This window comes from Leucopleurus acutus (assembly GCF_964270905.1).
Source record: "Leucopleurus acutus genome assembly, chromosome: 3".
Lineage (NCBI taxonomy): Eukaryota > Metazoa > Chordata > Mammalia > Artiodactyla > Delphinidae > Leucopleurus > Leucopleurus acutus.
The window spans coordinates 116,023,351-116,048,685 of record NC_139145.1 but is presented as its reverse complement, the minus strand read 5'-3'; the positions used below and the strand labels follow the sequence as shown (position 1 = coordinate 116,048,685).

Genomic DNA, 25,335 nt, shown 5'->3' with positions numbered 1-25,335 from the left:
GGGAAGATCTCACATGCCGCGGAGCAACTAAGCCCATGCACCATAACTACTGAGCCTGCACTCCAGAGCCCGCGAGCCACAACTACTGAGCCCGCGAGCCACAACTACTGAAGCCTGCGCACCTAGAGCCCGTGCTCTGCAACAAGAGAAGCCACCCCAATGAGAAGCCCATGCACTGCAACAAAGAATAGCCCCCACTCGCTGCAACTAGAGAAAGCCCGTGCACAGCAATAGAGACCCAATGCAGCTAAAAATCAAATAAATAAAATAAATAAATTTTTAAAAAAAACTTGATACTCAAAGGAGTTTTCTAGGTGAACCCGTAAGTTTTCCAGTTTATTCCTTCTTTAAATAAATGGTAGACAAAACACACAGGAAGTGAACAAAATCTTGAGTATAACATCATCTACACTGATGCTGAGGCTAACACGAAGAGTGTTAGCCAGTGTGACATAATTTGGAGCAACCTCAAGCTCTCCAGTCTGCCCAGAGCTGTGTTATAGTTGGAAGACACTCTACAGAGCCCTCTAGTATAAAATCCGCCTGATGTTAGGACCCAGGGCTAAAATCATGAGAGAGCTGGGGAAAAGATGGAAACAGTCACCTGGAGCCTTTCCTCCCCACCTCCGTGGAAGCAGCAGTATTGAAGAAGAAGCCATTACACTATGAAGTCACCCCGTGATGACTTCCTTCCCCCTGCTTCTGACAGTTTTCTAACAAGGAGGGCGTGAGGTCTAAAGTCAGTCTGTAGCCTAGAGATGAATATGGTCTGACCCAGAAAACCAGAAGACCATGAACCAAAGGGCATCATGCTAATCTCATTTTTTGCAGAAGTGGCTGATTCATTCCAAATTAGGGGAATGATGTCAAATCTGAAGCTTTCCCCTCCGTGGAACAGCTCAAACTTCTTAGCTGGCTGCATCAACCCCAGACACAATAGTCTTAACAAATTCAGAGAAAAAGCCCCCAGGCTGAGGGCAACCACACCCCAGCTCCGCTGTGCTACCACCGACAGTCTCCTCCCAAGGAGCTAGATATGGTACAGAGAGTGTATGTCATCAGTAGCTAATCCTTTGTCTCAGGCAACTCAGAAGGTGGCCAAGTAAACACAGAGGAAGGTAATGAGAATCTATGATAACCATATTATATTTGAACAGTAAGAAAGCCCTGAAAAAATGGCCAACATTTAAGAAGAGAGCCAGAAAAAAACTCAAACAAAAATGAAAATTTTCTAGCCAAAAAAAAGAAAAATGGATATAAGTTGTAAAACATAAATTAACATCTAAGGATTCTCATATTCCAGGAGACAGTAGAAATGTTTATACGGAAACTGCTTTATGCTTTTAAGAAATTTAATAAGATGCATGGACTTGATGAAACAAGACAGCATGATAAAATGAAAAGATAACCCGTAGCTACAGAGAGGAAGAAAAATGACATCCTAGAATGGGAATGAACTTATAACTGCAGAATGTAGAACAGACATTGAAAGCGAGTGAAACACGTGGAGAACTTGAGAAAAATCACAGAAAAAGCTGAGAATAGATGACTTAAAATACATTTTCTCATCTGAAGATGATAATACCCATTTTATCGCAGGGTGGTAGGGATTAAATGGGATAATACACATAACAGACTTTGCCCAGTATGCAGCTATTAAGTGCTCAACAAGTGTTCGAAGTGATGAGGCGGTAGAGATCGTGACTCAGAGGGCAGGTAGTGGGGATCCAACATCCAGGCGGTTGGTTGGCCCAGGAAGAGATCAGAAAAATCAAGACAGGAAAAAAGAGTTAGCTACAATATTTTTTTCCTTGAACTGAAGAACGCTGAAATGCCACTTTGTAGGAAAAAGCATAATAGTGAAATACCAAAACTTAGCCCTGAGAATTACTAAATTATTGAACTTCAGGTCAGAGAGTGCCACAAGCATGGGGGCAAAGAAAAAGAAACAAGCTTCTGTGAAGCAAGTGCAGGTTGTCAGGAGCTGTGGCAGAATCTGGGGCCGGGAGGAAGGGGGTGACCTGATGGGCCAGTCCTTCATTACATTGTTTGAATGTGACTGACTACTCTTGCAGGTTGCGGGATTGTAGCTTTAGGCAGAGTGGGAAAAGAGGCCAATATTTTTAGGGTTTTCTTGGCTAACAGAGAGATCACAGAATTTGTGCTTCAGAAGTTGGTAATTTGAATATTACTATCCTGAGTGCCCAATTATCAAGCGAGGCAACCAATGTAGCAAGCCAGCTTTTCTAGAGATTGACAATTAGAATCTATAAAACAGAACAGTAACTTCTGAGGTCTAGGTATCTTGGGAAACTCCTTTGTTACAGCTGAATTGCACAGAAAATATATTTATGGTAACAAAAAACAAAACAAAAACATGGCTATTATAAATTTTCATGCAAGTTCTCATACCAGTCAAGAGAGAGATTGATGTTTTGGTAAACGCCTTGTCTCTAATTGTTTATAAAAAGCTGCTTCTAAATGGCTTTATGGTTTAGAATTCTGTCTCCTTTTGCATTTTTATCAATAGCTCCTTCCTCCCAACTTTATACCTATAATTATTTTTAATAAAAAGCCTCTAATTAGAAGAGCCTGCAGTCTCTGGGCCTTGCACAGGAGTTGTGCTGTTAGCACAGAATGAGAAAAGCCAATCCTAATGAAACTAAAACTTACAAACTAAAAAAGAAGAGTGTTAAATTTTGACAAATAAAATAGTAAGCCTGTAGTACTCTGCTTCTATAGACCAAAACTTCAAAACCCAGCCAAGTTGCCTTGGTTTGGAAAGGTAGCAATAAAAATATAAATGTAGATTCCAGAAAAATCTACATAATCATTAAAGAGATGAAATACAAAATGAAATCTTCAGGAAAGTACTGTTGGTGAGCGCTGATCCCTTAGGACATTAAAAACAGTACAAAACGGACAAGTGGGTTCATTCCACTAATGCAAACATGCTTCAGTATTAGATCTTCTGTTACTACAACAGATTCCTTATCCAGAATCTTTGAGAATCTGAGCTAATAGAGATTAATAGTGTTTCTGGAATTGAGATGATTCCAAAAACACAGAATGAGAAATTGAGCTAATCCCAGTATCTTGGTTGCCTTTCAATTTGGATCAAGGAATGGGATGTATAATATTATTGGCACGTTTGCACCTCTCTGCTTTAAAACAGTGTTAGCCACAAAAACACGAGTCACCATTGAGACCCATCATGACAAGTTACTAGTTAGATTGCCATTAGTATGAGTGCAATCACAGTTTATCCCATTTCCCTATTTGTCAATATTCTGTTCTCTACATATTTTCGGTATTACAAACAATGCTGCAACAAAAATCCTTATATATTGTTTTTCTACACAGGTACTTATATTTCCTTAGGCTGGGTACATTGAAAATTAGAAACACTGGGTGAAACGCTAAATAATTTTAAATTTGATACTGCTAAATTCCCTCCAAAAAGGCTATACTCTTTTGTACTTTTCCCAATCCCTACTCCCCATCTATGCTTTTATTCCCCTCACTGCTTGGCAATGAGTGATGTGACAACTTTCCGAAAATTTCTCAGACTGACATTCAAGGCTCTCTCAAGCTTAGAGCCATCTCACATTTTTTGTAGAGGTTCCCAGTATTTGTAGAATTGTGTTCTGTGGTTCCCTGTTTCAGCCAATTCAAGCTACCTTCTCTCTTCCAAGATCCCTCATAGTTTTTGACCCATATGCCTTCTTGTGTTCTAGCACTATGATGGATTGCTTTAAAAGCATATTTGTAAGATGTTTCCATTGGCGGAAGCTGGATAAAAGGGTACATGGAACTCAATGTATTACTGTTGAAGCTTCCTGTGAGTCGATAATTATTTCAAAATTAAGTTTTTTTAAAAAGCGTATTTATCATTTCTAGGGATTTAAATTAAGAGGGGAAGTCTGGAGCAAGTACTCAGTTGGGTACTTATTCCATCGTGACTGTTTTGTTTTGAATCATTACCAAAAAGTATATTATTTTTTAAATGGCAATAAAATTCCGCATACCTTTTTAAAAAGAAGGAATGAGGTAGATTGATATAGGCAGATGTGAAAAGAAATTTATAAAACATAACTTGAACAAACAAACAAAAAAAAAACACTTGATTTTGGGGAATTCCCTGGTGTCCCAGTGGTTAGAACTCGGCGCTTTCATTGCCGTGGCCCGGGTTCGGTCCCTGGTCAGGGAGCTAAGATCCCGCAAGCTGCGCTGCGAGGCCAAAAACAAACTTGATTTTTTTGTATTTGTCCTTTTTAACACAGAACTTGTATTTCATTTCTAACCTGAAAAACAAAATCAGAGAATTGGAGTGAATTACAAAGATATGTTTCAATAAAAAGATTCTCAAAAATGAATTGGAATAAACTTTCTAACAGCTATGGATTTATCATTCTAAAGATACCAGTTTGTGTCCACTTTTTGCAAATGTTTCCTGTAAAAGTTCTCTTTGATGGTGATAACCTTGTAAAGCTATGTTGATGAAGCCTCGTTAAACTTTATGTAAAAATAGATGCAATAATAAAAGATGAATCACAGTACTCCTATTTTCAGGGATCCAGAGTCATCTTCCTTTTCAGTCTGGATCACAGTGGCCCACTTGTTGGAGGAAAGCTAATTACTAGTCATTATTTTGAAGCATCTTATACTGTTACCAAATAATACCAGCACCCAAATGATCTGTTTGTATGTTTCAGGGCAATTCCATATTATTATGACTTCTTATCAGCCAGGGCCTTGGTAAAATTAAACTTTCAAACCAGAAACTGGGCTTCCACCTGGTAATTCCTTTCCCAAACTTGGGGCAAGCCTCAGGTGTGAGCTGGTATGCTCTGCCCAGTTTAATGTCCACCCCTAGGGATGGTGTCCAGATGAGATTTGGAAGGGAGGATCCCCGACATTGTCCCAGCTCAGTGTCTCCTGAGATGTACTCCGTCCTTGCACTTTCTAAAATAAACTGTTACATGTAAGTAATTCTGTAACTCATTATTTTCCACAGGCTTTTTGGAAGGGACATAAACAGCGGGCCTCCTATATGCACAGGCGACAAATGTTCATTGATAATATTCCTTCTGTTGTGAAGGTAAACACCCTTTCCTACCTTAGTGCTTGACTTAAACTTTTCCCTTCATTTTCGTTTTGCTTCTAGAAGACAGACTATGTTTGAGCCTTGACATCAGAAGCAAGTCCTGGGTTTGAGTCATACCTCCACTACTCACTTAGCTGATCATCTTCAAGCAAGTCCATGAAAACACTCTATTGTCTCTGGTCCTTTATAATATATGCTCTTTCTCTAACAAGTCCAAATTGATTATTTAAAATCTGGAGGAAACCCAGTTTTATTTTATGTTCTTCTTATGGTCTTTGCTAATAATGTTTAGAATGCTCAAATTTAACAGTGCAGACCTTAGTTGTAACGCAAATGCAAAGCCAATGACAAGAGAAAGTAGAGCTAAGTTAGGGCCTGTATTTAGGTGGTGGGCTGGTCTAACCCAGCTTCCCACCAAGGCTGGTTGCTCCGAGCTTAGAGAAAGAACACACAATGGAGTGCCCGCTGTCTCAAAGCTGAAAACTAAAGAACTGTACAGCAGTGAACTTGTAGAAACTTGGAAATCCAGATCAGAGTCACAAGAGTGGGACTGGAGAGAGATGGGAATCAGATGAGATTTGTGAAGACTTTTTAAACTGTGAGGACAAAGAATGACATGGTCTAGACCCCTTGTGCCTTACTAGCTCCTGAATGAAATGTCCTTTGCTCACCTGGAACACTTACTTATTCGCTCAGAAAACCATGGGTCACAGTTGGTCCCTCGTGAGACCTCTTGAAATGTTTTCCTGTAAAGACCTAAAGAATATTCGCTGCGTTTAAGAGATGTGGGAAGCAACCCTGAACTTGGTTTCATTTGATCCCCTGACCCGTGGCAACTCTCAGCAAAATGCCTTGCCTGCTTGGCTTTTATTTACTGAGATTAAAGCCAAATGGTATGCAGAGCTACATTACCTTCCCCACCATAACGTGTAACATGTTCTGAACCCCTAGGAGAAAAAGCAACGAAGGAAGTAGAAGGTGAAGATTAGGCTTTAGATGTTTATTAGTTGGTAGGCTGCTAATTTTTACTTTTTTATCAAATTATCTCTCAATATTATTTTTAAAAGACTCCATAAAGAGATATGAAAGGTTATCTGGTAATTGCCTGGATTTCTCTTTTTAACTTATTTTTAGATTCAGTCCTGGTTCCGGATGGTAACAGCACGAAAGAATTACCTCTCACGACTGAAGTATTTCAGAGATCATGTAAGAGACACGCATGTGGATTTTTATCCCGGCTGAGGATGAACTAAATGAATACTTGGTTGAATGTTAGCATTGAATGATTTTTATTAAATGGTGGAAATGAACACTAGGAGGAAAAAATAGGTTTTAGAACTCAATGTGATACCATTTGGAGACTTCTTACATTTTTTTATTCAGAACTCAGGTTCAGAGTGAGACTTCACCATTCAGAACTGGAAAGGAAATGGGTGAGAGAAAACTGATGTGGGCTAGTAATGCCAGGGAGAAAAGATTCAACTTTCCAACATTACTTGTAAAGTGCTTATTACTGCTAACCGAGTAATTTAAATAGACACCCGCAGGAGGAATTTTTTTAGGATCTTTGAAGCATAGATATGTGAACGTAGATTGGACCAACTAAATTTGGTGGTAAAATTCTTTTCCCTTTTTAAATCTCTTTATTTAAACGGTCCCTTTGCAATCTTGTTTATATTTTAGCTAACTTGTTTGCCCCTTTCTTCAAAGAGAATGCAAAAATAAACATTGACTACACCACATCTAAATACTATCAGTTCTAAATAGTGTCCCTTTTGAAAACGCTGTCACTCCTTAAATAGTTCTAAATTCTAAAATAGTGGAGTAGATGGGACTCTGGGAGGTTGTGACTGGTCTTGTTTTTTCCGCAGAACAATGAAATTGTGAAAATACAGTCTCTACTGAGAGCAAACAAAGCTAGAGATGACTACAAAACATTGGGTAAGTGCGAGCATTCTGAGACAAAGTATCCCTTATTAACCAGGCAAGGACAAGTTATTTCCATCTGAGTCACTTCAGTGGCGGCTCCAAAAACAGAGGATGCCCGTTATTTCCAGTAGATTTTGACCATTTCAGGCCCCAGGTTCTGAACCAGTACACAAAGGAAGATGTGATGACAGGAAGTGGGCCCTTCTATCTAAATGGAGTGGGGTAAATGCAGTAGATGTGATTTCTTCTTCAAAAGGAATGGGCAGCATGGGGCGGGGGGATAAAGTAGGAGTTTGAGATTAACGTATACACACTACTATCTATAAAATAGATAATCAACAAGGACCTACCATATAGCACAGGGAACTATATTCAATATCTTATAATAACCTATAATGAAAAAGAATATTAAAAATATATATGTATATATATCTGAATCACTTCACTGTACACCTGAAACTAACACAGCATTATAAATCAACTACACTTCAATTTTTTAAAAATACAGTTGGTATAAATGCTGATTTTTTATATTAAATTTGAGCTAGAGGCAGGAATCTAATGCAGAAGAGCCAGAAGATTAACTTAAATTTGAATACTGTTTAATTTATTACCTGGCCTGTGATTTTTTTTTCCTCTCATTTTAAGAATGAAACATAGTCGTATAAGAAATTTGGAAATACGAATAAGAAGGGAAAAGCACACAGTTTCACCTCCCAAAGATAACTACAAACATCTTCCTATAATTTCATTCTGGACTTCTCACAGTACCTATGGTTTTTTAAATCATCTTCCTTATAGTATATGCCATTTGTAGAAAGTTTGAAAACAGCAAAATAAAATAAAAATCGCCCAGAAATAGCATTCACATTTTGTGCTGTCCTTTTCAGTTTCAGCTCTGCATATGTTTGTCATTCTGTTGTTGTTGTTTTTACATAGTGAAGATCATTCTTTATATGCTAAATTTTTAACCTTCTTACTATCACAAGAACATGTAATAAAGAGCGTGTCCTAGATTAAGTCTAGAAGGGCTTGCTGATAAGTTTAGTAGTACTGCCTAAATTCTTCAAATAGTCAGGTCATTCAAGATTAGTTTTGAGAAGCCAAAACAAATCAGTGTGTATTTTAGTAATGAAAATGGCCATTGTGTTCTAACTGCCTTGTTTCTTACTTTTTTTTTTTTTTTTAAGTTACAAAGATAAAAGAAATTCCAGTTTAAAAATCTAAGCGAGGGCTTCCCTGGTGGCGCAGTGGTTGAGAGTCCGCCTGCCGATGCAGGGGACACGGGTTCGTGCCCCGGTCCGGGAAGATCCCACATGCAGTGGAGCAGCTGGGCCCGTGAGCCATGGCCGCTGAGCCTGCGCGTCCGGAGCCTGTGTTCCTCAACGGGAGAGGCCACAACAGTGAGAGGCCCGCGTACCGCAAAAAAAAAAAAAAAAATCTAGGTGATTTCCTGTTAAAGCATAGAAGGCAGACAGAAACTATGTTAGTGAATAAATCAGATCAAAACTGCTCTGGGTTTTGGCAAATAGGGTGGCTTCGTGGTAACTGAACTGTAAATTTTCATTTCTTTCTCAATTCAGCATCTTCATAAAATGAAGGCATTTTTTTCAGCTCAAAAACAGATCACTTTTATTAGTCTGTCATGATTCATTTTCACCCATTCCCTCCAGAAAGGCACTGAATGCATTCAGGTTTAGAAGTTGCTGGAACCGTAATGTGGCCATTCGTAAGTGCTGACTGTTAAGTTGTGTGGTTTCCTGAAATGAAAGTACCACCAAGTGGTATGAAGATATCATGAAGATGCCAAAAAGCCAACTGTTGATAGAGGAACTATTACATTTGAGCCATAATAATTAGTAAAGCTAAAATAGTAATTTGTCTCTACCAGGCCTGTTAGCACATAAAATGATACACTGTTTTTCAGAGCCGGGAGAGAGAACTTTAGACACAAATGTGGTGGCTTATGTTCTCTCAGCTACATGAATGAGCTCTGGTGTGTGGCTCAGGCTGTTTCAGAAATGGTCATGTCATCAGCAACATCTTTGCTGAAAGAGAAGGAAAATAAATTCATGTATGCTTCAGTGATCAGGAAGAAAAGGGTCCATGATCCAAGGTGACTTGGAATCTAGTGGAATATGAGCTATTATTATCCAGTAAATTCTGAGCCTGGAAGCAGAATTGGACCTCTAAAGCTTCCTAAGGCTTTTCTTTGACAAGTACCAATAAAGACCAGCCGATGGGGAACAACAGTAATACAGATGACTCTAGATTTGGCTGTTCATGATGAGTTCATGCTGTTAATTGTGTTGTTGGTTGAGCTCTGTATTCCTTAAGTGTCAAGATACCACAGAACTAAACAGAAGTATAAGGAAGCTTGAGTAGGGCCTTGGAAGTAAAAGAGAGGATGGTTATTGAGGCCACCACAACTGGACTGGGCTCTCTCGAGTCATCTTTTTGTTGCTGTGTCTAATCATTCAGCATTGAAGGTCCAGGTAGTTTCTTCTTAGAGTTTACCCAGAGTAGATCTCATTACACACCTTAAAAAAAATTGTTTTTTCAAAGTCGCAGTGCAAGAGAATTAAAGCACAATTAAGGTTCAAGGCACTAAGGGAAAGCCCTTGTAGACTTTATATAGGTATTCCTCTCAACAACTGAGCCTGGTCTCCTAGGTGCCGAATGCCCTCCCTGGTCCATCCTGAAAGGACAGGGACCCAATTCAGTTTCTAAAATTGCTTCATTTCTGCCAAGTAGGACATGTGTTCCGGTTGTCATTCTGTTGGCTCCTGTTAGACCTTACAGGTCTCCCTTGACTGACCTTTTCTAATTCACCTTTCACCTAATTCCTGCTCCTTCCCCAAGGTCTTTTGGGCTGGGAAAACAAAAAACAAAAAAAAAACACCTCTTTCTGCTTCCTGCAGCAAGAACAGAAATCTCTTATCTGGCTCAGCCACAAGCTCTTAGAGCCGGGGCAACTCACGTTAGCATTCTTTCCCAGGTTCCTCATCAATAAGACACTGATAGATAGAATTAGCTCCTCAGTGCGTGGTCCTGGGAACAGCATGAGAGAGGGCTGATAAACGGGTGCTAGACGAGGAATTAGTGAGGCCCAACCTTATCGGTGGCGTGCGTTTATTTATACGATCCGTTTCCCCGTCCAGATTTGATATGAGGCAGGATGATTCACTCTGGAGACCAAGCACGTCCGTCGCTCTATTTTTCTGTCAATGTTTTATTTAAAGACCTGATTTCTTTCCTACTGATGATCCGTTCAAGCATGCCCAGTTAAAGCACACCTTTCCTTTCCTTGCAGTTGGCTCTGAAAACCCGCCGTTAACAGTAATCCGCAAATTTGTACACCTGTTGGACCAAAGTGACTTGGATTTCCAGGAGGCTCTGGAGGTAGCACGCTTGAGGGAAGAAGTGGTGACCAAGATCAGAGGCAACCAACAGCTGGAGAAAGACCTGAACCTGATGGACATTAAGATTGGGCTCCTGGTGAAGAACAGGATCACACTGGAGGTCAGTGGGGTTTGTGGGACTGTTGGTTCCCAGAAGAGAGAAGACGCTCGTATATTTGCCCACAACACTGTGGTCCAGCTAAGTTCCTTTGGAGTGCAGAAGGAGTGGCCCAAAGTTTATTTACCATTTTCATTACCACTTTATGGTCTTAGACCTGCAAAATTCTGTGCCCCCCTTTTATGACATTTGGTAAGACTTCTTTACCATTCTGAAAGGAAATTTATGTGAAATAAAACCAACTTACATATGTACCTTCATAGCAAGGCTAAGGCCTTTCTATAAATATAAAAGAGAAATTCAAAGAAATGAATTTATAGTAAAAATACGTATTTCAATATGAAGATACATGGGCCTGATGCCATTAGATGTGATAATGTTACCAGAGACTTGGGCCTCTTCACAGAATAAGCACAGATTGAGAGAGCTACAGATGAGACTGGTCAGGTGAGTGGTGGAACTGGCCATGAGTTCTTTGTTCCAAAGTGGAGAATAACTCTTTGTAATAAGCCCTTGAACAGCAAAGTGTGGTCTTCCTCCACCCCCCACCACTTGACATGGAGTTGCCGTCCTAGAAAATTAAGTTTATATTAAACTTGTGAGGATCTATGTTGTGCTTATATGTAAAACTATTAGATTCTAGGTTCAAGCAATTATGCACAGAATTTTGACCTTCGTGAATGACCAGCGGGACATTAAAAAATCCAGCCATGCGAGATGTGGACAGTTATTTACACAGGACCATCCTACAAACTGCAGGACAGCAGAGCATCTGTCCTCCCCAGGCTCTGCTTACTGGAAGCCAGTGGTGTCTCCAATCCATCAGATGTTAGCCCTCCCCAATCCACATTTCCAAAATGACCCCCTACAGGGTGGCATTTCCCTAATAATAGCCTCCAAATAAATAATGCTGTAGTTTTGTATCTGTGAGAAACCTGCCAGTGTCAAAGCTCCCCAAAACTATGTGAAAAGTGTCATTTTTACCCAAGAAAAGGAGATTTCCAGGGTAAGACCTCTCTCCATGTCCCTGTTCCCATGCCACGTCAGTTTTCAGAAAACCAACAGGGCAGGGCAGGGCAAGTTGACCTTCCGGATGCCCTGAGAAGGCTACAGTGGGTCAGAGGTAGACAGCCAGCTTCTGGTGTGGTTCTGGAAAACTACCAGGTGAGCAGGCATGGGAGGCTACCAGCTAAGTGGACATGGGAACGCCTCACTCTTGTCTCCGGCCCTCACAGAGATACCAGCAAAATAGTGCCGAGCAAATAAGGAAACGAGAGCAACTCGTAAGACAGGAAATGATCATCTTTTCTAAATATTAAGGGAAAAAACTACAAATTTAAAAGTTCTGCTTTTAACTCTATTTTCATTGTTTTATCCAGAAAAACAATAGTACGTTAGTCTTTAAAAAAAAAATAATGTGTATTGTTGGATACATATGAAAACTTTTAAAGTATAATATATTCCAGAAGGTCCTTCAGAGAATGCCTTTTATAGCTTTACACTGCTGTTGTACCCTACTCCCATGAAGTTGTAAACAGGAAATGCCTTGCCTTTTAAAATAAAGGCTTAGTTGCAAAAGAGTAGTAGAAATATGTAGCTTGTGGAAATACAAATGTGGCAGATTTTCGGATCTTTACGAGTGTTTAAGATTTTTTAAAGCATTACTAATTGTTAGCATTGTGAAACAAAGTTAATTTTTCGCCTTGTATTTTCAAACACCAAATATTTATCAAACACTGATTAGAAGTTAAACTAATGATTCTCAAGGACGTACTCTTTTGTCTTATCATTAATAGTAGCATTTTTGGTTTGATGATAAGAATAATGCAGTTGAAGTTTTATTTACAGTAGTGAAATAATGGGGAACAACCCAAACCCGAAAACAACAGAGGACAGTAGAACCAGTCTGACATGTATGTTACACAGCCACTAAAAATAACGTTTCTGAAGAATATTTAAGGGCAGGGGAAAGGGTTGCAATATAATGGAGAAGAAAATAGTACCTAAAACAGTACGATTTCATTTATTGTAAAAAGTAGATATACACTTAAGCTAAAAGAAAAAAATTAAGCTCTTTTTCTTTGTATGGTAGAATTAGCCATACATATGTATTTTTTTTAACATCTTTATTGGAGTATAATTGCTTTACAGTGTTGTGTTAGTTTCTGCTGTATAACAAAGTGAATCAGCTATATATATACATATATCCCCATATCCCCTCCCTCTTGTGTCTCCCTCCCACCCTCCCTATCCCACCCCTCTAGGTGGTCACAAAGCACAGAGCTGATCCCCCTGTGCTATGCAGCTGCTTCCCACTAGCTATCTATTTTGTATTTGATAGTGTATATATTCCATGCCACTCTCTCACTTTGTCCCAGCTTAGCCTTCCCCCTCCCCGTGTCCTCAAGTCCATTCTCTACATCTGCGTCTTTATTCCTGTCCTGCCCCTAGGTTCATCAGAACCTTTTTTTTTTTAGATTCCATATATATGTGTTAGCATATGATATTTGTTCTTGTCTTTCTGACTTACTTCACTCTGTATGACAGACTCTAAGTCCATCCACCTCACTACAAATAACTCAGTTTTGTTTCTTTTTATGGCTGAGTAATATTCCATTGTATATATGTGCCACATCTTCTTTATCCATTCATCTGTCAATGGACCCTTAGGTTGCTGCCATGTCCTGGTATAGTTTTTAATTTTTTTTAACAATAAGCATATGTTGAGAAAAAAGTTTAAAGGGAAGTGGCTTAGTTCTTACAGTGCAACTCTAGCTCTCTCTAGTAACCATGTGTCTTACAATTCTTTTAAAATTGGCGCTCCTTCTGGAAACCTCAGAAAGTCAGTGGGCGAGTGAGTGAAGTAGCTAATGTTGGTTTTAAGCAAAAGAAGCGGTTTGGAAATGGAGACAGACAGCTGAAGTAGAAGTTTCTGGGAGGCATAGGGAGGAAGAAAGGTCTAGATTCAAACTAGCTTGAAGGAAAACCAAAGTAGAAATTGAAAGTAATCTTGAATTGCTAAAATTCCTATTGATGGGTGTGTCGTATCACGTGAGTGCAGACTTCTAGGCCAGGGCTGTCTGTAACCCAGGATTGAAATTTATTGTATTGCTTAATTGTATTGTATTGCTTAACTTCTTTGCTTCTTTATGAGCATGTTTCCTTGGGTATGTTCTTAACCTCTCTAAGCCTTGTTTTTCTTCACTGGAAACTGTGCTAAGTGCCCTACGTGGATTGGCTTTTTGTTGGTTTTTTTGTTTGTTTGTTTTGCGGTACGTGGGCCTCTCACTGTTGTGGCCTCTCCCGCTGCGGAGCACAGGCTCCGGACGCGCAGGCTCAGTGGCCATGGCTCACAGGCCCAGCCGCTCCGCGGCACGCGGGATTCTCCCGGACCGGGGCACGAACCCGCGTCCTCTGCATCGGCAGGCGGATTCTCAACCACTGCGCCACCAGGGAAGCCGCATGGATTGTTTTTATCTTCACAGAAGCTCAGTAAGATTGCTATCATTAAGCCCATTTTATAGATTTAAGGAAACTGAGTCTTAGAGAGGTTAACCTGAGCAAGGTCACAGAACTAACTGTGCTTTGCAGATACTCGTATTTTTATGACTCCAAAGCCCAAGGCCTTTGTCTTAGTCCACACCTTCTACAAAAGTGCGTATACTCTAGCATATTACCTGCATGTGGATATCCTGTTACCAGGGGAAGGGAAAAGATGGTGGCAACTAAGGCAACATTGAGATGTGGGAATATTATGAACAAGTTAAATACTGTTGCTCCTTCGAACCAGTATTCCTCAAATGTTCAATATTTATTGATAAGAATGGAGGACATTGGGCTTCCCTGGTGACACAGTGGTTGGGGGTCCGCCTGCCGATGCAGGGGACGTGGGTTCGTGCCCCGGTCCGGGACGATCCCACATGCCGCAGAGCGGCTGGGCCCGTGAGCCATGGCCGCTGAGCCCGCGCGTCCGGAGCCTGTGCTCCGCAACGGGAGAGGCCACAACAGTGAGAGGCCCTCATACCGCAAAAAAGAAAAAAAAAAAGAATAGAGGACATGAGATTTCTATTAATAAAAAGCATATGCCTCTCTTTGGAACGCCTGTCTGGGTTGGCCTTTGTCCCCTTCTTCAAGCTTTCCAAGGCAAACCTCCATTCACACCAGAGCTTTTGTGAGCCAGGTGTAATTTCACAGGGAAGACAGAAGAAGGGCTTATTCCATTGAAACGTGCTGCTCTGTACTTGGATCTCCAGCAGACAGACGGTTCCCGTGGCCCAGCTGCTGGCTCTCCTCTCCCCTCCCACTTCCCCTCCAGGGCTCAGCATTTGCCTCTGCTCTTTCCCTTCCTCCAGTGCTCTTCCTGTGCTGTCTTCACCAAATCTGTTAATAATGCGAAGGAACTTGGTTCTGCCCTGGCGCTTGCTTACCACCCCACCCTCTGTTCTCTTCTGTATATGTCAAAAACATTACCCTAAAGATGAAGTCTGCAGCAAAACAAAGGAATAGCCTCCAGTTTCCAGAGCTACTTCCACTGCAAGTAGTTGGCAGACATCGGGGGTGAGGGGGGCCAGTGATGGGGAGGTTAAGTACCAAGATTTCTTTTCTTCCGTATATTTAAAATCAAGATAATCAATTTATTCCATGTATTTGGGGGGATTGAATCTCTACACACCACCAGTTATCTGAAGAGGAGAAACCTGGGTTAAATGGAACCGTAAGCCAGTTAGTCTAGTGATGTCTTAGGACTTCTTATAGATAAGGGTATCAGGCCACTGCCTGCCTAGACTTCTCCTGAACCTCCATCTGGGGGTAACTACGCTTCCTTTCTTCATCTTGAATGTGATTTATATATTTGTGAAAGAAGGGGGGAAGTGTTGCCTTCTTAAAATTTTTGTAGAAATGAAAATCAAATTCCTTCTCTTTCCCCATATAAACAATTAGGGGAACAGAAGTAAAGGATTAAGTCAAGTTACCCTTCTCTAAGCTGAGAATAAAGAAGAATAAAGTCATAAACCTTGAAGGCAATGGATATAACCACATAGAACTATCTAATCTCAATGCTCCAAGGGTTGTTTTTTTTTTTTTTTTCTACCTATGAGCTGACCCCAGCTATGGGAGAAGGGGGGTGCTGGGCGGTGAATAGATTTGGAGCTTGTCCTGTACAGTGGTTCTCATCTGCAGGGATAATTGGAAATGGGGACAGGCACATTTTTTGTTGTCAAAATGACAGGAGTCCCTACTGGCATTTGGTGGAGAAGGGCCCAGGATGTAAGATGGGCAGCAGTGCCTGCACAGCAAAGCGTGGTAGTGCCTGAAATGCCCGGAGGGCCCCCCTCGGGACTGGTGGTGGAGAATCCTGATACTGGCTGCAAACAGAGTCCTCATGTGGAGGCTGGGCTAAGAGCTCAGGGAAGCAGATGGAAGAAGTTTTAGGAAAAACAACTTTCTTGCCACCTATGCTCTGGGACAGTGACCCAGTGTTCAGTGGCAAAGGAGGCATTCTAGAGCTGTGGCTTTCATGTAAGTCACATTCCATTAGTGAGTCATGAAATCAATTTAGTGTATCACTTCAGCAGATTTTAAAAATGGAATAGAAAAAAAGCAAATTGAAACGGTCAAAGTGTGTCCCAGTAGTAAGAATAAGCATCCTTTCGTATAGTGTTGTGTGGGTAAGTTTGCCAATAAAAGACATAAAATGTATTTTTTACTGTGGGTTTCTGTAAAAATGTTTGATAGATCCATATCTAAAGGATCTACTCTGGTTCATGAGCCTTTAAGCCCCTGAAGGGGACACAGTAACCTCAGTGACCTCTTGACAATGTTTCCAGCCACACATTTTCCACATTTCCCCGTGAATAAAGGAGCATGGTTGGGAGGGAAAACCCTTAACTTTGTTAAATATTTAGAGGCTTCTCTTCCCTTCCATTTCTAATTTCTACATTGCATATGTTTTGCAAGTGCTTCTATAGTTTCAAAAGATATAATTCATTGTTTGAAAGGTTACAGTTTAGTAGTGTTTAGTATATTCCCAAAATTGTACAACTATCACCTCTCTCTGACTCTAGAACATTTCATCACCCCAAAAAGAAACCCCAAAGAAAATGTTCTGGAATTGGATCATGGTGACAGTTGCACAACCTTGCGACTAGATGGAACACCACGGAATTGTACTCTTTAAAAGGATGAATTGTATAGTAAATGAATAATATTTCAATAGAAAAAATACCCATATTCATTAACAGTCGTTACCTATTCACTCCAACCCCCAGCCACAGCAACCTTTAGTATACTTTCTATCTTGATAGATTTGCCTGTTCTGGTTTTTCATATTAATAGAGTCACACAATATGTCATCTGTTGTGACCAGCTTCTTTCACTTAGCATAGTGTTGGGTTTTTTTTTCGCGGTACGCGGGCCTCTCACTGTTGTGGCCTCTCCCGTTGCGGAGCACAGGCTCCGGACGCGCAGGCTCAGCGGCCATGACTCACGGGCCCAGCCGCTCCGCGGCATGTGGGATCTTCCCGGACCAGGGCACGAACCCACGTCCCCTGCATCGGCAGGCGGACTCTCAACCACTGCGCCACCAGGGAAGCCCATAGTGTTTTTAAAGTTCACTATTTTGTAGTAGCATAAATCAGTCCTTCATTCCTCTTTACTGATCAATAACATTCCATTGTGTGGATACACCACATTTTGTTTGCCCATTTATCAGTTGATGGACACTTGAGTTGTTCCCTCTTTTCAGCTGTTATGAGTAATTCTGCTATGAGCATTCATGTACATGTTTTTCTGTGGACATATGTTTTCAGTTCTCTTCAGTATATACCGGACAGTGAAGTTGCAGGGTCTCATGGTCACCTGTGTTCAACTTCTGAGGAGCTGCCAAATAACTGTTAACGTTGAGCGTCTCTTCATGTGCTTATTAGCCCCTTGTAGGTCTTCTTTGGGAAAACGTCTGTTCACATCTTTTGCCCATTTTTTAATTGGGTTATTTGTCTTTTTATTTTTGAGACGTAGGAGTTCTTTATAGTATATTGTAGGTACAAGTCCCTTATCTAAGAAATGATTTGCGGGCTTCCCTGGTGGCGCAGTGGTTGAGAGTCTGCCTGCTAGTGCAGGGGACACGGGTTCGAGCCCTGGTCTGGGAGGATCCCGCATGCCGCGGAGCAACTGGGCCCGTGAGCCACAACTACTGAGCCTGCGCGTCTGGAGCCTGTGCTCCGCAACGAGAGAGGACACAACAGTGAGAGGCCTGCGCACCTCGATGAAGAGTGGCCCCCGCTTGCCGCAACTGGAGGAAGCCCTCGCACAGAAACTAAGACCCAACGCAGCAAAAATAAATTAATTAATAAACTCCTACCCCCAACATCTTCTTAAAAAAAAGAAAAAAAAAAGAAATGATTTGCAAATATTTTCTCTCATTCTATGGGTTTTCTTTATTGATAATGTACTTTGAAGCACAAAGGTTTTAATTTTTATGAAGTCCACTTTATTTTTTTCTTTTGTTGCTAGTGCTTTCGGTGTCGTATGTAAGAAACCATTATCTACATGCACAACGATGCATGTACAAGAAGGCTCCCTACACACTCTGAAATAGTAATAAAACGTAAAGAAACTAACTGTCTATCAAAAGGAATATGATTAAATAAATTATCACACACACACCCCTCAAAGAAACCATTGCTTAATCCAGGGTAACAAATATTTTTGCCTAGGTTTTCTTAGAAGAGTTTTATAGTTTTAGCTCCTACATTTAGTTCTTTGATCTCTCTTTTTTTATATATACATCTTTATTGGAGTATAATTGCTTTACAGTGGTGTGTTAGTTTCTGCTTTATAACAAAGTGAATCAGTTATACATATACATATGTTCCCATATCTCTTCCCTCTTGCGTCTCCCTCCCTCCCACCCTCCGTATCCCACCCCTCTAGGTGGTCACAAAGCACTGAGCTGATCTCCCTGTGCTATGCGGCTGCTTCCCACTAGCTATCTATTTTACGTTTGGTACTGTATATATGTCTATGCCACTCTCACTTTGTTTTGAGTTAATTTTTGTTTATGGGATGAGGTCTGACTTCTTTCTTTTGAACCTGGATATCCAGTTGTCCCAGCATCATTTTTTGAAAGATTATCCTCTCCCTATTGAATTGTCTTGGGACCTACATTACATCCTAAGAACAAATGCGTACAGCTTTGGAGAACAAATATTAGAAAAGCCAAATTCACCTGCAATTTGGATTTTCTTAATTTCTTTAACGTTCTCTGTCCGTTTGTTTCTTCATGAGGGAAATGTGGAAAATTAATCTTTCCAACTGTGTGTGTCTCAGGGTGTCTGAGAAGGAAGGAGGTAAAGAGTACCAGCATAAAAAGTAGTAATTTCATAAAAATTTTTTCCAGGATGTAATTTCACACAGAACGAAGCTGAATAAGAAAAAAGGTGGAGAAATGCAAATACTGAATAACACTGACAACCAAGGGATCAAAAGTTTGAGTAAGGAGAGAAGAAAAACACTGGAAACGTATCAGCAGCTTTTTTATCTTTTACAGGTGAGAACAATTTCTTTCACTGTGAGTTTTGGGTAAATGCTATGTCCCCGTTGGTGTTTTACAGTAGATCTTGTCCCATGCTAAGGCTATAATAGTTTACGTGGTCTGAGCACTATTAAGTACCAAGTGCTATTCTAGGTGCTTTGTATACATTATCTCATTTTAATTCTTAGTACAACCCTGGGAACCATCAAAAAATAATTTACTGATATTCCTGTATTACATGTGAGAAAACGGAGACACAGCCAGTAAATGGTAAAACAAGGGTATTGGGTCCCTGGCAGTTTGACTTAAAACTTCAGTCATGCTCTTCATGACTACATTATACTGCAGTTATCGGCAGAAACAGTATAAATCTAATAATAACATAAGCAGATGCTGTCAAACATGAAAGAATTAAAGTGACTGTATGAAAAACAGATCTGTACCAGGACCAGACTGCCCTTCTTTTGAGGAAGGAGCCAGAGAGTTTGGATTAGGGAAATGGGATTCCTTTTTTATTTCATTATTTCCATGGCATGACTGTGATCTAAGTGAACAGTAATTTTCCATTGCTTCAAGAGTGTGGGTGAGAACTAAGCTGAACTGGTTAGGGCTGGACTCTGTCTGGTGGACTAGTTTTTTGTTTGTTTGACCATTGATCAACCTCATCCGCCCACCCGCACATACAATTAGTCCCAAAGGAAACAGTGAGCGATAGTGAGAGAGAGAAACAAAGCCTCCCCTCGGCAGGAAAACTTTCCCAAAAAAGATGGATCAGCAGTTCTTCCTTGAAAGGTGTCCCTGGGGCCGCTGCTGGTGGCAGTGATTCCGTCAAGGCGTGGAGATGCTTGAATCTTTGCTTGAGGACGTCGCTGGCATTAGGTGCACAGAGAACACATTACCCAAAATATAAATGAGGTGTGGCTAGCCCCGTTGAGAGAAGAGACGTTAATTTGGGTAGAGTTGAGAATTCTCTACTTAGAGTGGCGAACAGGTGTAGTACTCCAGATGTCCACCATGTGGCAGCATAGAAGGAAAAATGTTAAAACAGAATTGTCCATGGAATCCAGTGCTTAACAACAGCTTCCTTTCCAGAAAGAAAGGGGGCTCGCACTAGGCAGGGGAAGGTTTTTTGTCTGCTGAAATTAGGTTAATAGGCATCCACCAGTTATAAATTTAATCTTAAGCATTTATCATTTTTTTATTAATTTTTATTGGAGTATAGCTGCTTTACAATGTCGTTAGTTTCTACTCTACAGCAAAGTGAATCAGCTATACGTATACATATATCCCCTCTTTTTTGGATTTCCTTCCCATTTAGGTCACCACAGAGCACTGAGTAGAGTTCCCTGTGCTATACAGTAGGTTCTCACATTTATCACTTTTGACATCCATGAACTTCCAAGTGTACGAAGCTTCTTTAGGATTTAGTTTTCTATTGTTGGATTTTGATAGAATTTGTGTCATTTAGGAAGGTGAAAATTTAGTCGCTGGCCTAAGATTTGTATAGTTTACCCTGTTATGTAAGGGGAGGCTCATTAATGGGAAGGAGAAAAAGCATAGGAGCGTGTTTAGAATAATTCCACAAGGTTTATTCCCTAAACGATCCAAAACTGATAGAACCAGAGCATGACTGTTCAGTTGTACTGAGTGAAGTGTCAAAAAATCATTTATTTTTCTTCACCTTTTCTCCTGTCTGCTTTGGAGACATTAACCCAAGACCAATAAGGAAGCTATAGAAGAGCAAACGGCGTGGATCCCTTTCGCCTTTGGCAATTCTTAGCCAAAGTAGCAGGTCAGCTAGTGTAGGTTTTGCTATGGGCTTGTCTCTTCTGTATGAGCCTAAATTTAAAGTTTTTAGGTCATCGGAGAGGAACGAGGCTTCTTTGGCTTTAGAGTAACTTTCCTTTCTCAAAAGCCGATATGCTTAGTGTGGGAAAAGAATCACCCCAGAATGCTAAGGAAAAGGTTGTCCTGAGCTGCTTATTCATAAAATTTCAGCCAGTCATTATGAGCTTGAAAGTAAATCTAAGTGGTAAACTAAACTAGAATTAGGGTTTTCTTAAAATTTTTAAAGCCAAACTGCTTGAGACTCTTAAATACTGGTTTCCATGTATGGAAAATTTTCTTTTCTCATCGGAAGGAGGATAAAGAGTAGGACTATCAAATTTCTCTGTCACCTTAATATTATATTTTTTTCTTCTAACCTCCATCTGGTGTAACTCCTTCAGAAAAACCACATTACCGCAAAGACTGGTGCTATATCTCTTGAACTACATCCTAAGCTGAACTACCTGTCAAGTTTTTTTTAATTCTTGTCCATCTTTAACTTTTTTTTTAATTTAAAGAGATTCTCTCTTCGGATACCAGGTCTATCAGCCACCCCCTTCTCTCTTCTCTTCTTTTTATCTTAGCCTTCTGGGGTGGTTCTTTTCCCACACTAAGCATATGGGCTTCTTGTCAGGTTCTTCTGGCATTTCCCCCATGAACTATCCTGACCTTCACCCCTCTGTTCAGCCTCCCTGCCTCACTCCTACCTTCTCATGCTTTCTAAAACATCATGGCCATCCCACTGTCTCCACATGTAAATGTATCCTTTTCTTTTTCTTTCTTGTCTCAGAATATGGGATGTGTTTCCTTCTATTCATTCATCAGTCCTTCTAGAACAGTCTATTTGGCTGAGCCCTTGGTCCCTTCTTGCCAGTCTCCTCGGATACCAGATCTATCAGCCACCCCCCACCTCCTGTGTTTCCACAATAAATATTACGGTGTGGCTCCAAATGGTGTAGAGTGTACATAATACAATTATACTCCATTAAATATGTCATGATATAGTATATAAAATTTAAATCCTACCGTAACTTTCTAGTATAACTTCCTATAGTTTAGTATTGGTATTACCTGCTACCTTTTAAAGTCTTAATATGTGCCAGATACTCTTCTATATGCTTTATACATAATAAGTCATTAAAGTGCAAGGAACTGGGGACTCCTCTCTGCTTTTAATAATATATTAACATATAGTTTTGTGGGGGGGTGTTTCTCCTTCTCACTTTCCTTCAGACAAATCCTTTGTACCTCGCTAAGCTGATTTTCCAGATGCCACAGAACAAGTCAACTAAATTTATGGATACTGTTATTTTCACCCTATACAATTACGCTTCCAATCAACGGGAAGAATATCTACTCCTCAAGCTTTTCAAAACTGCCCTGGAGGAAGAAATAAAGTATGTATATAAGTATATATGTAAAAATACCAATACCTTTTGTTAGTGGTGGCTATCTCTGATTTACTAAAATAATTTTAAAGTTATTCTTATAAGTTATTTATACATATTAAAATTATCAAATTTCTTGAGAAATTGCCACATCATCATAGATATATTCAGGTACAGCTTTCTCCCAGCAGTGATATCTTTTCTAATGCTAAATTCACTCTTGATTTTGCAAGTGTACAAAGCTCTTTGAAAGTCAGTGAGGGCTTCCCTGGTGGCACAGTGGTTAAGAATCCCCCTGCCAATGCAGGGGACATGGGTTCAAGCCCTGGTCCGGGATCCTGCATACTGTGGAGCAGCTATGCCTGTGCGCCACAACTGCTGAGCCTGCGCTCTAGAGCCCGCGAGCCACAACTACTAAAGCCCATGCACCTCGTGCTCTGCGACAAGAGAAGCCACCGCAATGAGAAGCCCGTGCACCGCAACGAAGAGTAGCCCCCGCTCACTGCAACTAGAGGAACCTTGCGTGCAACAACGAAGACCCAATGCAGCCAAAAATAAATAAATAAAATAAATAAATTTATATTAAGAAAAAGTCAGTGAGAAAACCTAATTAAAATTATGTGAGTAGTAAAGCCATGAACAGATGAGGATAATGATCTCTGCTAAATAGTTTTTCCTTCTTACTGGAATTTAAGCTGCTGCTAATTTATTTTTTACTCAGTTAATGTAAAAAATGTGTAGGCAGCTATAATGAATTGGGGTGGGGGGGACCCATGAGAAATGCCCTTAGCCAACAAGATGGATCTTAACTGTCTTCCTTACTTCTGGATCCCTTAAGCGATGCTAATCCTATAGGTCTCTGAAGCTATTAGCCAGGCACCTCTGCCCTCATGCTGTCTATAAGGCAGCATGAGAAATAGGATTCATGAGAAATAGCAATGCTATGCAGTAGAATAAGGTAAGTACTAAATGAATGATAAGCACAGTGTAACAGATCAGAAGGATGGAAGGAAAAGTGCCAATACAGTCAATCGATAAAGATTGTATGGAAGAGGAAGGAGTTGACCCCAAACCTTGAAGAATATCTACAGGTTTTATAAAAAGAAATGAAAAGGGAAATAAGGCACTATGGTGCTAGAAACAGTATGGGCCAGGGGGCAAGAAAGAAAGTAGATTAGTCTAGCCAAGAGGTGACTTAATTAGTGACCACCAGGAAAGTAAGGTTGGGCCAGATCATGGGAGACATTGAGTATAGGCCCAAGTGCTGAGGCTCTTTTTACTTTCTGGGAAGGTGTGCAAGGTTTTTGACGTGACCACATTGAGTTTTTAGAAGATTGATCTATCTGCTAGCCACATATGAACAGGATGAATTGGAGCTACATAGTTCAGGGAAATGGGCGGGGGGGGGGGCCGCGGGGGCATGCATAGGAAAAAGGCACAGATGAGATTTTCAACACTGAGTTTGAGTTTTAGGTGTAGAACATGTGGGTGAAATATTTCTAATATCCAGCAGAATACTGGAAATTAAGGCTAACTCCCAGGAAAGAGACAGGGAGCATCCTTACTTGTGTACCGTCACCCAGTATTATTATTAGTCTAGGTCCATTTTTAGTTCATTCCTGCCTTCTAGATTGGAATTAAAGCTGAGAAATTATTTTTAGACCCTTAAATTTCTTGAATAAGTCATCTTACAAATGATAGCTTCCTTTTTTTAAAAATAAAAATAATAAACAGGGGATTCTGAGACCCACTTTATTAATGGACACTCAGTCTTCCAATAGCCCTGATAAATTAGAATCAGGACATGCATTGTAGATCCTGCTCTACAGGCCCTGTTACCACTGCAAACCTTTAGCCAGATAGGTCAGGCATGTTGTCTAGTGATGGAGGCAGATAGAATGGTCATACTTAGAGAGAAAGCTTTGCCTTAACTTCCCACAAGTTTCAGACTCAGAGGTTGTATTACAAAAGACAGCATGTGGGCCATGTCCACCAAAAGTCTCCTTTGGCTCAGGTGTGCTCACCAAAGAGAGACGGGAGATAGCTTCCTTTTAAATCACACCGTCTTTGATCTTCAATGGAGAAAAATACAACCCCCCAAAGCCCTTGCCCGCCAGAGAGAATATACACTGTTTAAAACTCTATGCATAGAGGCAAACCATTTTGTTTGGTCTGGGCCTTTTTTAGATCAAAGGTGGACCAGGTCCAGGACATAGTTACTGGGAACCCTACAGTCATCAAGATGGTCGTCAGCTTCAACAGAGGTGCCCGTGGACAGAACACACTGCGCCAGCTTCTGGCTCCGGTGGTGAAAGAGATCATCGATGACAAATCCCTGATCATCAACACAAGCCCCGTCGAGGTGTACAAGGCCTGGGTGAACCAACTAGAAACACAGACTGGAGAAGCCAGGTAGCAAAGCCTGGGCAATGGTGGTTTTCAGTTGTGTTTTATGATCATTTTTATGTGTATATTTATACATACTCTTAAGCTCTGTTAAAAGAACAAAATTCACTGTGCAAAGTCGGTTTTCAATCTAAGATGTCGTTACCTCCCTTAACATACCCATGCAGGCCACATTCTTGGACTCCTACTCATCTTAGCGGTACATGGTATTTTCAGATTTCGGTACCAGTTGATTCCCAAAGCCACAATTTCTGTAGTTCTCTCCCTTCGTTTTTCTTTGTTGTTTCTAAACCCAGGCCTAGACCTAGACATAGACCTCTTCACCTGATAATACCTACTTTTTTTTTTTTTTAACAATTACCAAGTGAGTAACTTGAACATGTAAGCCTCAACAAGCTGGGTGGGATTGGCTCATTCTAGGTAGCAGTCTGTTGATCCAGGCAATCCCAGCTTTTAATTTCCTGCAGAAGGATGCCATATGAAATCATTAAGATATGCACAGAGAATTATTAAATGGGTGGTTTATTATTATTAAATGGGTGGTTGTCACAGCACTGTTTGTAATCACAAAAGTTGGGGAAGGTCAAAATCACAGCACTGTTTGTAATCACAAAAGTTGGGGAAGG

The 25,335-nt window shown here is 40.6% G+C and overlaps 1 protein-coding gene across 2 annotated transcripts in view; it reads left to right on the top strand.

The window, feature by feature from the left end:
• The window catches only part of IQGAP2 (IQ motif containing GTPase activating protein 2), a 293,537-nt gene that overhangs the window by 234,640 nt on the left and 33,562 nt on the right, over positions 1-25,335 (top strand). For both annotated transcript variants that reach the window (XM_082837226.1, XM_082837225.1), the window contains exons 18-24: positions 5,018-5,101; positions 6,242-6,313; positions 6,979-7,048; positions 10,350-10,558; positions 18,954-19,103; positions 22,149-22,312; positions 24,491-24,715. In XM_082837226.1, coding sequence (XP_082693352.1) covers positions 5,018-5,101; positions 6,242-6,313; positions 6,979-7,048; positions 10,350-10,558; positions 18,954-19,103; positions 22,149-22,312; positions 24,491-24,715 — 974 coding nt within the window. The remainder of the gene's footprint in view (positions 1-5,017; positions 5,102-6,241; positions 6,314-6,978; positions 7,049-10,349; positions 10,559-18,953; positions 19,104-22,148; positions 22,313-24,490; positions 24,716-25,335) is intronic.